This window comes from Eriocheir sinensis, chromosome 22 (assembly GCF_024679095.1).
Source record: "Eriocheir sinensis breed Jianghai 21 chromosome 22, ASM2467909v1, whole genome shotgun sequence".
In the NCBI taxonomy this organism is placed as follows: domain Eukaryota; kingdom Metazoa; phylum Arthropoda; class Malacostraca; order Decapoda; family Varunidae; genus Eriocheir; species Eriocheir sinensis.
The window spans coordinates 915,791-928,899 of record NC_066530.1 but is presented as its reverse complement, the minus strand read 5'-3'; the positions used below and the strand labels follow the sequence as shown (position 1 = coordinate 928,899).

Sequence of the window (13,109 nt, the reverse complement as noted above, 5' to 3'; positions counted from 1 at the left end):
CGGCAGGCTCCCTGGATACGGAGGCATCGGGGAAGTCTGCTGCGCGATCGTGCCGCCCAGCAAGACCTCTACTTCTTAATTTGTGTTTGGCTTAGGTAAAGGTTTTTATAGGGGGGGGGATGAAACCCCTCCCCCAGCCAGCCCAGATCAGGGCCTGGCCTGACTGCTCACCATAGGGCAGGGACGCAGGACCCCTGGGAGGATTCATCCCCCGGCTACCCAAAGAAAGAAGCTTGAACAGGAGAGAGAGAAAAAGAAAGACAGACAGCTCGGGGACATTGAGGGCGCTGCATTCCTCATCCAGATAGACCTGCCCCTACCAAAACACAACTCTCAAGTCAACCAAAATCAGTGCCGTCCAACCTCCTAATGCAAGAAGGCGCCAACATTGCATAACTCTTTCATCCCTCCCTCATCAAAATCACAGTGAAAGCACACACACACATGCACATACACAAAAAAAAATAAAACCAGCTACAGTTGTCCAACTCCCTAATGCAAAAATGCACCCAAATCCTTCACACCCTCATCCCCATGCTGTCCAACTCCCTAATGCAAGAATACACCCAAACCCTTCACTCTTTCATCCCCATGCTGTCCAACTTCCTAACGCAAGAACACACCAGCTATCCCCACCCTCATCACTCTTTATAACACACCAGAAAACTCGGCACAGTCCAACACTAGTCCTTCCCCACACCCACAGGCGGCGTCCTCTTCTCCCTGGAGGAAGGCGCAAGCTTCTGGAACCAATCGCTGACCTGGAGGGTGTTCTTCGGGGCCATGATGTCCGCCTTCACCCTCAACCTGGTGCTGTCCGCCTTCAATGGAGTCCCAGGTGAGGCTGTTCAACTGTGCATGAGGGAGGGAGGGAGAGGGCGGGAGCGAGACACTTGGGTTAGTTATTAAGCGGCCTGCAGTCGTGAGTCGGACACGGTGCAGTGTGATTGGGCAATTAATTTTACGATTTGAGGAGTCTAAAAATGCCGAAAAGGAAGACATCATTTAACTCTGACTGGACCAAAGAGTTTGGATTCATTGCTAAAAGCAGAAAGGATGAGTTTCATGTTTTTTGTAGACTGTGTCGCTGTGCTGTGGAGATAGGAAGTAAGGGGAAGACTGCAGTAGCCTATGTACAAGATAGTTTTGGCCAACAAGAAACTATTGGAGACGGCTGGCAGAGGAAAAAATACAACAAAGAAACCTCCAGGCATCAAGGGGAGGACACAGCTAGGTTTTATTTGTGAAGTAAGATATATTTGTTTTTTGTCACTTTCATTAGAAGTGAAAGTTTTTATATACATTGTTTATATATATATATATATATATATATATATATATATATATATATATATATATATATATATATATATATATATATATATATATATATATATATATATATATATATATATATATATATATATATATATATATATATATATATATATATATATATATATATATATATATATATATATATATATATATATATATATATATATATATATATATATATATATATATATATATATATATCATAATCAGCGATATGCAGTGTCCTCCTTTTTGGAAATTTGGAAATGGCCACCCGAGTGGAGTCCCAGGTGAGGCTGTTCAAGTGTGCGTGAGGGAGGGAGGGAGAGAGAGGGAGGGAGGGAGGGAGCGAGACACTTGGGTTAGTTATTAAGTGGTCATTTTTGGTGCCATGATGTCCGCCTTCACTCTCAACCTGGTGCTGTCAGCCTTCAGTGGAGTCCCAGGTGAGGCTGTTCAACTGTGCATGAGGGAAGGAGAGAAGGAGAGGGAGGGAGCAAGGCACTTGGGTTAGTTATTAAGTGGTCATTTTTGGTGCCATGATGTCGGCCTTCACCCTCAACCTGGTGCTGTCGGCCTTCAGTGGAGTCCCAGGTGAGGCTGTTCAACTATGTGTGATGGAGGGAGAGAGAGGCTGGGTCCTGACATTCTCCCAGCTCATTCCTGCATAAACCAGCTCATTCTATTCATATACCTTCCCTTCCCTTCCTTTTCGCTTTCCTTTCCTTTCATTCCACTCCATTCCAGTCCCTTCCCTTTCATTTCACTCCATTCCAGTCCCTTCCCTTTCATTTAATTTCCTTCCCTTCCCTTTCGTTCCCTTCCCTTCCCTTCCCTTCCCTTGCTTTCCCTCCCTTCCCTTCCCTTCTCTTCCTCTCCTTAATTTTGGCAAGTTTGAGGACCTGACATTCCTACCTTCCTTTTCCTTTCCTTTCCTTTCCTTGCATCCCCTTCCCTTCCCTTCCCATCCTTCCCCTTTCCTACCCTTTCCTTCCCTTCCCTTCCCATCCTTCCCCTTTCCTACCCTTTCCTTCCCTTCCCTTCCCATCCCATATCTTCCCTTCCCTTCCCTTCCCTTCCCTTATTAACAAAACATTTCCTCACCCACAAATTATTACAAGGCTTCAATATTCCTTCCTCCCGCAGGCAAACTCAACTACAACGGCCTCCTGAATTTTGGCAAGTTTGAGGACCTGACATTCCTTCCTTCCATTTCCTTTTCTTTCCTTTCCTTGCATCCCCTTCCCTTCCCTTCCCATCCTTCTCCTTTCCTACCCTTCCCTTCCCTTCCCTTCCCATATCTTCCCTTCCCATCCCATATCTTCCCTTCCCTTCCCTTCCCTTCTCTTATTAACAAAACATTTCCTCACACAAATTATTACAAGGCTTCAATATTCCTTCCTCCCGCAGGCAAACTCAACTACAACGGCCTCCTTAATTTTGGCAAGTTTGAGGACCTGACTTACGAGATCTGGGAGTTCGTTCCCTTCCTGCTGATGGGCGTGATGGGCGGCCTGCTGGGAGCGCTATTCAACTTCATCAACTTGAAACTCACGGCGCTGAGGATGAGGTGAGCGCCGATGACAGTGGTGGGGGTAATGATGGTAACGATAATGATGATAATAGTAGTAATAGTAGTAATGATGATAGTAATAGTAAGAAGATGAAGAAAGAGGAGGAAGAAGAGAGAGAGGGAATTAGAATCATCACTTATTTTATTTTATTTTGTTGTTGTTATGAAAGGTACATTCTCTCTCTCTCTCTCTCTCTCTCTCTCTCTCTCTCTCTCTCTCTCTCTCTCTCTCTCTCTCTCTCTCTCTCTCTCTCTCTCTCTCTCTCTCTCTCTCTCTCTCTCTCTCTCTCTCTCTCTCTCTCTCTCTCTCTTTTTTTAATCAAGGGTTTAGTAGGAAGAGGAAGTGGGTTAGTGGTGAAGTTGCTGGTGGGGAATAGGAAAGACAGTAGTAGGAGAGTACAGTTGTATGGTGTTGGTTCGTTAGTTGTTCTGGTGTAGTTATTGTTTATCGGGCACCTTATTTGTGTACCCCTGGCGTGTTTGAATTGTTTGTGTGTAGAGAGCTAAGCTAAGCTATGGCGTCACTTGTGTGAAGTGGTGTGTGGGCGGTTGTTCTCGTAGTGACTTCAAGCTGCGCGGAAACCAGGGATGGACCAAGTTCGTGCTGCTGTCAAGCTCCTTGACGTGGGTGTAGTTCGCGTCGTCTTGCTGGTCTAGTTTCTCCCATATCTTTCCGGTGGCCTTCCGTAGCCTTGTGCTGATTAGTTGTACTCCGAGTCTGTGGCGTTGCGCTGCTGTGTTTTCCGTGTACGGGTGTTTCTATTGAGTGGCAGATCTCAGCGCTTTGTTCTGCGGCCTCTGAAGCTGTAACATCTTGGTGTGGGAAGCCATGTGTGTCGGGGTGGGTGAGTAGTCTGGTATAGGAAGGATCTTAGTCTTCACCAGATACAGTTTGAGCTGCTCTGTGAAGTGCCAGAATCTGTTCAGAGATGTGAGGGCTGTTTTAACTTTCATGGTTTTGTCGCTGACATGTTTAACGATCAGGCCGGGGGATGTCACTGTGTGGCCTAATATCTGGCATTGTTTTTGGTGGGAGATGGTGTTGCCCTGTATTTGTATGTCATTTAATTTTTTCCTGCCGAGAGCGACCACAGCGAACTTGTCTATATTTGTTTTGATCTTCCACTTTTTTTTGAATGTGTTGAGTCTGTTCGCCTCCCGCACCACCAGGGCGCCATGGTGGTCACTATTTGTGTCGCGTCGTCAGCATAATATATATCCACACAGCTTCTATTATCAAACCGGGGCATGTCAGAGGTGTAGGTGATGAAGAGCGTTGGTGATAACACGCTGCCCTGTGGCACGCCGCTGTGCAGGGGGAGCGGGGAGGATATTGCTGACTTAATGGAAGCTGAGCGCTGATCAAGGAAGCTACATAACAGTTTTTCCGTTAGCTCTGGCAGTCCAAGTTGAAGTATTTTGTATTGCAGGCCCTGTAGCCAGACTTTATCAAACGCCTTGCTGATGTCACGTTGGATGATAGTGCAGTTTATTCCTTGTCCTTTAGTGAGTGCTACTTTTTCGCTGGCGACGGAGATAGCTGACGTAGTGCTCCTCCCTGCCCTGAAGCCATACTGGGACGGGTTATACAGGTTATTTTCCTCCAGGTGACACCTGAGGTGTAGGTTGATTATTCTTTCAAAGATTTTTCCAGGGACTTCTAGGAGTGAGATTGGTCTGTAGTTCTTGGGATCCGTGGATGGTTTGCCTGGTTTAGGTGTCATGGTGAGAGTGGCTACTTTGAATCGTTGAGGGAAGTAGCCTGTTGTTAACATCGCGTTGTATATGGTGAGTAGGTACGCCAGCCCCCGGGGGGGTAACATACACTGATTTGTTATTTATCTATTTTGCTCACTCCGGGCGACGTGCTTTTTGTTTTGCTTATAGCTGATCGGAGCTCGGCTGTGCCTATTTCCATAGTCAACAGATGGGCCTGTGTTAGGCACTGCAGGTCAATCGTGTGGTGTGGCCTGGGTCCTGTTGGGTCCTGTTGGAGCCATGCCTTTACTTCCCGTTCATTGTCTTGGTCATAGTGAGCGTTGTCGTCAGGTCAATGTCAACACTGACTTCCAGGATCCTCTGAACTCTTGGCCAATACCCTCGTCATCCTGTATTCTCTCTCTCTCTCTCTCTCTCTCTCTCTCTCTCTCTCTCTCTCTCTCTCTCTCTCTCTCTCTCTCTCTCTCTCTCTCTCTCTCTCTCTCTCTCTCTCTCTCTCTCTCTCTCTCTCTCTCTCTCTCTCTCTCTCTCTCCTTTTTCCTCTTTATCTTTCTCTTCTTCTTCTTCTTCTTTTTGTCTGTCGATTCCCTTCACTTCCCTTCCCTTCCATCCCATCCCATCCCATCCCATCCCTTTCTTTCCCTTCCCATCCCATTCCTTCCCGTTCCATCCTATACCTCATTTCCTTCCCTTTCCTTCATTACTACTATTACATACTACTACTACCACTACTACCACTGCTACCACTACTACTACTACTACTACTACTACTACTACTACTACCACCACTACTACCACTACTACTGCTGCCACTCCTCCAGGTACATCACTCGGCCGTGGCAGAAGATCGTGGAGGCCTGCCTGGTGGCCAGCACGACGGCCACGGTGGCCTTCCTCATGATCTACGGCCTGCACGACTGCCGCAAGATTGAGGAGAAAAACGAAGACCACTACCCAATACAGGTGAGCGGGGGCACTTACATAGATTTACATAGATACTCGGGCCCCACAAAACAGGTAGGAGGGGAGATTTACATACGCAAGATTGAGGAGAAAAACGAAGACCACTACCCAATACAGGTGAGCTGGGGGGGGGGCACTTACATAGATTTACATAGATACTCGGGCCCCACAAAACAGGTAGGAGGGGAGATTTACATACGCAAGATTGAGGAGAAAAACGAAGACCACTACCCAATACAGGTGAGTGGGGGGGGGGGGGGCACTTACATAGATTTACATAGATACTCGGGCCCCACAAAACAGGTAGGAGGGGAGATTTACATACGTTTGCATAGATATTCAGGCCTCAGAGAACATAGGAGAGGGAGAAGGGGGTGGGGGACTTACATAGGTTTACATAGATATTCAGGCCTCAAAAAATAGGAAAGGGAGGGGGACGTACATAGGTTTACATAGATAATCAGGCCCCACAATACAAGTAGGGGGAGAGATTTACATAGATACTCAGGTCTCACAAAACAAGTAGAAGGGGGACTTACATAGATTTCATAGATACTCAGGTCTCACAAAACAAGTAGAAGGGGGACTTACATAGATGACATAGATACTCAGGCCCCACAAAACAAGTAGGAGAGGGGACTTACATAGATGACATAGATACTCAGGCCCCACAAAACAAGTAGGAGAGGGGACTTATATAAATTTACACAGATATTCAGGCCTCACAAAACATAGGAGAGGGAGAGGGAGGGAATTACATAGATTACATAGATACTCGGGCCCAACAAAACAAGTAGGAGGGGAGATTTACATAGATTTACATAGATACTCAGGCCTCACAAAACAAGAAGTCATAATATGTCCCTTGTCATAATCCGTCCCCCAAACCTGTTGTAACTTGTCCCTCTCTCCACCAGATGTTTTGTGACGACGGCGAGGAGAGCGCAGTGGCCGCCATTTGGTTCCAGACCCCAGAGAAGAGTGTTCGCGCCCTCCTCCACGACCCCTCCAGTGAGTAGGGAGGGAGGGGTGTATGGATGGGAGGAAGAGGGAGGGAGGAGAGAGGGGGAGAGGAGGAAGGGGAGAAGAAAGTAGTGTAGGAGGGAAGGGAGGAAGGGAAGGAGGGAGAGAGGAAGGAGAAGAAAGGAAGAAAGGAAAGGAAAGGAAAGGGTATATAGATTCAGAAAGGAAGGAAGGAAGGGAGGAAAGAATGAGGGAGGGAGAGAATGGAGGAAGGAAAGGAAGGAGAAGATATGAAAAAAAATAACAATACAAAGGAGTCATCAGGGAAGAAGGGAGAGTAACATAATTCTAACATATCCAAGTAACATAACATAACATAGTGACACAGGCCTGTATTCCTAGGTGCTTTATGCTCCCTCAACAACTGTTTCCCACGGCCACAAGGGAGATTGGTCGGGTTGTCGTGAGCGTTCTTCATGGTCATGGTGCAGGAGCCTTGGCAAACTATCACCTCAACCAAAGCCTTCTCAGACTTTTTTTTCTTTTTTTTTACGTGTATGCCTATAGCGCCTGTAGGCTTTTCTTGAGGGGCCTAGATGGTAGTCGGCCTCACCCCATCATGGCGCAGGCAAGTGTTTATAGTGGCTCATAACACGATCTTATTTGGGAGCGGCGAGTAGTGGGCTTTTTTTTATTATTGTTTCCTTTTTTTGTGCCCTTGAGCTGTCTCCTTTATTGTAAAAAAATAAAAAAATAAATATGTATATACTAACACAACCTCAACCAAAGGAAGAAGTGTGAGCATGGAGGTAAAGAGGGGAATAAGGAACAGTATCATCCTGCCAACCGTCGTGTGCATCAGAGGCGTGGACGTGGAATGCAGCACAGCAATGGAGAATACGTGCAGTGGAGATGAGCTATATAAGAGGTGCCTGTGTGTGTCAGGATGGGATGGAGCAAGCAATGAAAGCGTGTGTGAGCGGTTTGGCATGGGTGCGACAGCAATAGGAGTGGAGTGTGGAGTGTGGAGTGGGTGCATTGAGATGGTATGGACAAGTGATGAGAATGGGGGAGAGTGTATGAGGGAAGGATTGAGGAGGGAAGGGTGTCAGGGGAGGACCACCTGTGATAGGGCGAGTGAGTATTGGAGCGAGAGAGTTGGAAGTAGCAGGATTGAGTGTGCTGAAAGGGAGTGCCAGAACAGGGAGAGATGGAGACACTTCTGCTGCGGCCACCCGGACCCCTGGATGGAAGTTCCTGCGAGGTAGCAAGGCATCGGAGATATGGATAGATAGATAGATAGATAGATAGAACCTCCACCAAAGCCTTGTCAAACTTTTACTATGCTCATAACACTAGCAATATAGCCTCTTAATTCTGTGACCTAACCTAACCTAACCTAACCTAACCCAACCTAACCTAACCTAACCTAACCTAACCTAATTAATTGTGGTGTACTAAGAACATAACGTAATTTTTCTTTCTCCTCCTGCAGAATCGTTTGAGTGGCTCACCCTCAGCGTCTTCTTTGGGTCGTACTTCTTCCTGGCGTGCTGGACCTACGGGCTTGGCATTCCCTCCGGCCTCTTCATCCCCACCCTGCTCTGTGGCGCCGCTTGGGGACGCCTAACTGGCATGCTCATGGCCCTGCTCTTTCCGGATGGGGTTAGTATTAGGGGTGCAGAAGTTATGTTATCCAAATCCCTTATGCAAGAGTTTGTGAGCTTCTCCATTCTTTCATCCCTTTCGCTGGTAAACTCTGGAACAGTCTCCCTCTGTTTCTCTCTGTCTCTGCCTTCAAATCCCTTATGCAAGAGTTTGTGAGCTTCTCCATTCTTTCATCCCTTTCGCTGGTAAACTCTGGAACAGTCTCCCTCTGTTTCTCTCTGTCTCTGCCTTCAAATCCCTTATGCAAGAGTTTGTGAGCTTCTCCATTCTTTCATCCCTTTCGCTGGTAAACTCTGGAACAGTCTCCCTCTGTTTCTCTCTGTCTCTGCCTTCAAATCCCTTATGCAAGAGTTTGTGAGCTTCTCCATTCTTTCATCCCTTTCGCTGGTAAACTCTGGAACAGTCTCCCTCTGTTTCTCTCTGTCTCTGTCTTTGTCTCTGCCTTCAAATCCCTTATGCAAGAGTTTGTGAGCTTCTCCATTCTTTCATCCCTTCCACTGGTAAACTCTGGAACAGTCTCCCTCTGTTTCTCTCTGTCTCTGTCTTGCATGCTGTCTCTCTCTGTCTCTTTTAGTGTGTCTTTCTCTCTTTCTCTGTCTGTGTCTCAGTTTTTTTTTTTGTCTTTCTCTCTCTGTCTTATATTCTCCCTAACACCACCTAACCTAACCTAACCCAACCCCATCTAATTCTCACAGAACTTGGTTGATGAGAGAGAGAGAAAACTAACCTAACATAACCTAACACTGCCTACCCTAACACCACCTAACCTAACCTAACCTGACTTAACCCTCACAGGAGTGGGTTGACGAGGGCAAGTACGCGCTGGTGGGTGCCGGTGCCATGCTGGGCGGCGTGGTGCGCATGACCATCAGCCTGACGGTCATCCTCATGGAGTGTGTCGGGAACATCACCTTTGGCCTGCCCCTCATGATCGTGCTGATGGTCGCCAAATGGGTCGGGGACTTCTTCAATGAGGTGAGCAGCTTGAGCCTGTGCTTGTTGGTGTGGTCTTTGTTCCAGGGTTGATTTGATTTAAATCAATTTAAATCAAAGTGAAAAAATCATGATTTAAATCAAAATTAAATATACTGTATTTAACCCTTTCGCACACCATAAGTTTCCAATAAGTTTCTGTTCCACTCACCATCAGGCCCGACCGGCCTTTTTATGCCGCCGCGATACTCTGCATTCCCGGACGTATTTTACTCTCAGATATATCGTACCCCAATAAATTTGGTATCAATGGCTTCATAAAGACTTGTACTAGAACATGCGCAAATAAGAATAGAGGAAAATAAACAATACAAACTCGTTTCAAGTCTCCGTATAGAGCATTGGAGACAATAAATCGTAAGTACCAACTCTTCCCCACTCGCTAGCTCAAAATTTTGTGGGCCAACTTTTTTAGCTGAATATTTGTTTCGGAGCAGAATTTAGTGATGATTCTTATGGTTTCCTCAAAATCCTCATACGCCTGTTGGTTCCCGAGTTACACCGAGACAACTGTATTTTTTTCTAAATAATGTACAGAGTTGACGCTCCTCATCTACGCTCCTTAGAAAGGTTGCCATATGTTACCAAATGACGCTTCCAAATTTGACGCACTTTCACTGAAAACTTGATTTTTAATCAATTTTTTAAACTTTTATGATGCGTTTCACGTCATCGTGCGCCAGGACCTTTTTACCCTTGATGACGCGAAACGCGTCATCATATATATATATATATATATATATATATATATATATATATATATATATATATATATATATATATATATATATATATATATATATATATATATATATATATATATATATATATATATATATATATATATATATATATATATATATATATATATATATATATATATATATATATATATATATGCCTTTCCCTCCTCTTCCCTTCCCTTCCCTTCTCTTCCCTTCCCTTCTGTAGCCGCTGTTCCGGCTCCGCGGCGATTGATAGATTAATGTGGTAGATATGTTTGTGGGGATTATATGAATTATGTCGGGATAGTCGAGCGAAGCGGTGGTGCGAGGCGGTAGTGTCGCCAGATGTTCACGGGAAAAGTGTCAAGACAGCAGCGAGATGAGTGAAATGCTGACTCGGGACGCCTGCTGGAGGCCCCTCTGGTGCAGGGTTGAGCAAGGAGGAGAAAGGGACAGTAGCAGGGTAGTGGTAAGAGAGGAAACACGATGTTGTTCACACTGCCGCTACCACCGGGGCCGACCGGAAGGAGTAACCCGACTGTACCCGCAAATGCGTTTGACTGTAAGCGCGATGATGACCAGCGCTTATTTAAGTGAGTAGTTAAGGTGAGTGATACCGCTGCGTCAAACTCACTATCAATAAATGATGTGAGTTTGACGCAGCGGTATCACTCACTCTTAATTCATCACTTAATAGCGCTGGTCATCATCAGCCTTCCCCTTCCCTTCCCTTCTCTTTCCTCTCTTTACCTTCTCTTTCCTGCCTTTCCCTTCTCTTTCCTTCATTTCCCTTCCCTTCTCATTCCTTTTCCTTCCTTTCCCTTCTCTTCCTTTCCCTTCCCTTCCCTTCCCATCCCTTCTCTCCTCTTTTTCCCTTCTCTTTCCTGCTTTTCCCTTCTCTTCCCTTCCCTTCCTTTCTCTTCCCTTCCCTTCCTTTCTCTTCCCTTCCCTTCCTTTCTCTTCCCTTCTCATTCCTTTTCCATCCTTTCCCTTCTTCCCTTCTCTTTCCTCTTTCCCTTCCTTTCCCTTCTCTTCCCTTCCCTTCTCTTCCCTTCCCTTCCCTTCCCTTCCCTTCTCATTCCTTTTCCTTCCCTTCCCTTCCCTTCCCTTCCCTTCCCTTCCCTTCCTTTCTCTTCCCTTCTTATTCCTTTTCCATCCTTTCCCTTCTTCCCTTATCTTTCCTCTTTCCCTTCCTTTCCCTTCTCTTCCCTTCCCTTCCCTTCTCATTCCTTTTCCTTCCCTTCCCTTCCCTTTACTTCCATTCACTTCCCTTCCTTTCCTTTCCCTTCCCTTCCCTTCCCTTCCCTTCCCTTCCCTTCTCAATAGACAGATAGATAGATAAATAGATAGATAGTTTATTGACCTCAGTTTCTATAAGATTTAAAATGCATACATAGTAAAAAGTTCCTTGGATTAACATGTGTAAAATTCCTCAAACTTTACACACTCACAAAGTCAATTCAGACATTTAGAAATATATACATAAGAAGACTTCAAGAGTTGGTCCATTGGTGGCATAAGGGAAGGGAAGGGAAGGGGAGGAAAGGATGAGAATGGGAATGGAAGGGAAGGAAAGGAAAGGGATGGGAAGGGAAAGGAAAGGAAGGGAAGGGAGGGAATGGAAAGGAAAGGGAAGGAAAAACAAAGAAAGAGAAGGAAAGGGAAGTTAAGGAAGGAGAGAGAGAAGGAGCAGGAAGGAAAGGAAAGGGAAGGAAAAAACAAAGGGAAGAGGAAGGAAGGGAAGGAAGAAGGAAAAGGAAGGAAAGGGAAGGGAAGGAAAAACAAAGAGAGGGAAGGGAAGGAAGGAGAGAGAGAAGGAACAGGAAGGAAAAACAAAGAAAGGAAAGGAAGGAAGGAGAGAGAGAAGGAGCAGGAAGGAAAGGAAAGGGAAGGAAAAACAAAGAAAGGGAAGGGAAGGAAGGAGAGAGAGAAGGAACAGGAAGGAAAGGAAAGGGAAGGAAAAGGGAAGGGAAGGAAGGAGAGAGAGAAGGAACAGGAAGGAAAGGAAAGGGAAGGAAAAACAAAGAAAGGGAAGGGAAGGAAGGAGAGAGAGAAGGAACAGGAAGGAAAGGAAAAGGAAGGAAAACAAAGAAAGCGAAGGGAAGGAAGGAGAGAGAGAAGGAACAGGAAGGAAGGGAAAGGGAAGGAAGGAAAGGAAGACTGCCTCACCTAACCTCACCCCACCCAACCTCTCTTCAGTTCACTTTTATCTTCAACACTAAAAAATAAGGAAAATAAACACTGGAAGGCTTCAAGAGTTAATCCGTCAGGGTGAATTTTTCCTTACTCCATATCCCTCGTGTGTTCCAGGGCCTGTACGACATCCACATACAGATGGCCGGGGTGCCCATCATGGCGTGGGAGGCTCCTCCGCTCTCCAACAACATATACGCCAGCGAGGTGAGTGACTCGCCTTCTTGTGCTGGATGAAGTGTGTCCCTCTCAAGCAGTGGTCCTAAAACTTTTTTACATGATGCCCCCTACTGACTTAGGAGAAATCCTCCCCCCCCCATCCTTTGTGTGTGTGTGTGTGTGTATATATATATATATATATATATATATATATATATATATATATATATATATATATCCCTTCCCTTCCCTCTCTTTCTCTTTCCTTTCCCTTCCCTTCCCTTCCCTTTCCATCTCTTTCTTCTCTTTCCTTCCCTTCCCTTCCCTTCCCTTTCCATCTCTTTCCTTCCCTTCCCTTCCCTTTCCATCTCTTTCCCTTCCCATCCCTTACCTTTCCATCTCTTCCCTTCCCTTCCTTCCTTCCCATCCTTCTTTCCATCTCTTTCCTTTCCTTCCTTCCTTCCTCTCTTTCCTTTCCTTCCTTCCTTCCCTTTCCATCTCTTTCTTTCCCTTCCTTCCTTCCCTCTCTTTCCCTTCCTTCCCTTTCCATCTTTTCCTTCCTTCCTTCCTTCCCTTCCTTTCCATCTCTTTCCTTCCTTCCTTCCTTCCTTCCCTTTCCATCTCTTTCCTTTCCTTCCTTCCTTCCTTTCCATCTCCATCTTCTCTTTTCTTCCCTTCCCTTCCCTTCCTTTCCATCTCTTTCCTTTCCTTCCCTTCCCTTCCCTTTCCATCTCTTTCCTTCCCTTCCCTTCCCTTTCCATCTCTTTCCTTTCCCTTCCCTTCCCTTTCTGTCTCTTTCCTTCCCTTCCCTTTCCATCTCTTCCCTTCCCTTCCCT

At 45.8% G+C, this 13,109-nt stretch overlaps 1 protein-coding gene across 2 annotated transcripts in view; it reads left to right on the top strand.

Moving 5' to 3' along the window:
- Nucleotides 1–13,109, top strand: part of LOC127001883 (H(+)/Cl(-) exchange transporter 7-like) — a 53,041-nt gene that overhangs the window by 30,288 nt on the left and 9,644 nt on the right. Inside the window, exons 10-16 of one of the 2 annotated variants that reach the window (XM_050867118.1) lie at nucleotides 707–838; nucleotides 2,728–2,887; nucleotides 5,431–5,572; nucleotides 6,490–6,583; nucleotides 8,031–8,200; nucleotides 8,999–9,178; nucleotides 12,232–12,321. In XM_050867118.1, the coding sequence (XP_050723075.1) occupies nucleotides 707–838; nucleotides 2,728–2,887; nucleotides 5,431–5,572; nucleotides 6,490–6,583; nucleotides 8,031–8,200; nucleotides 8,999–9,178; nucleotides 12,232–12,321 (968 nt within the window). Of the gene's footprint in view, nucleotides 1–706; nucleotides 839–2,727; nucleotides 2,888–5,430; nucleotides 5,573–6,489; nucleotides 6,584–7,324; nucleotides 7,973–8,030; nucleotides 8,201–8,998; nucleotides 9,179–12,231; nucleotides 12,322–13,109 lie in introns of those variants that run through there. The other variant, XM_050867119.1, reaches the window with a different exon arrangement.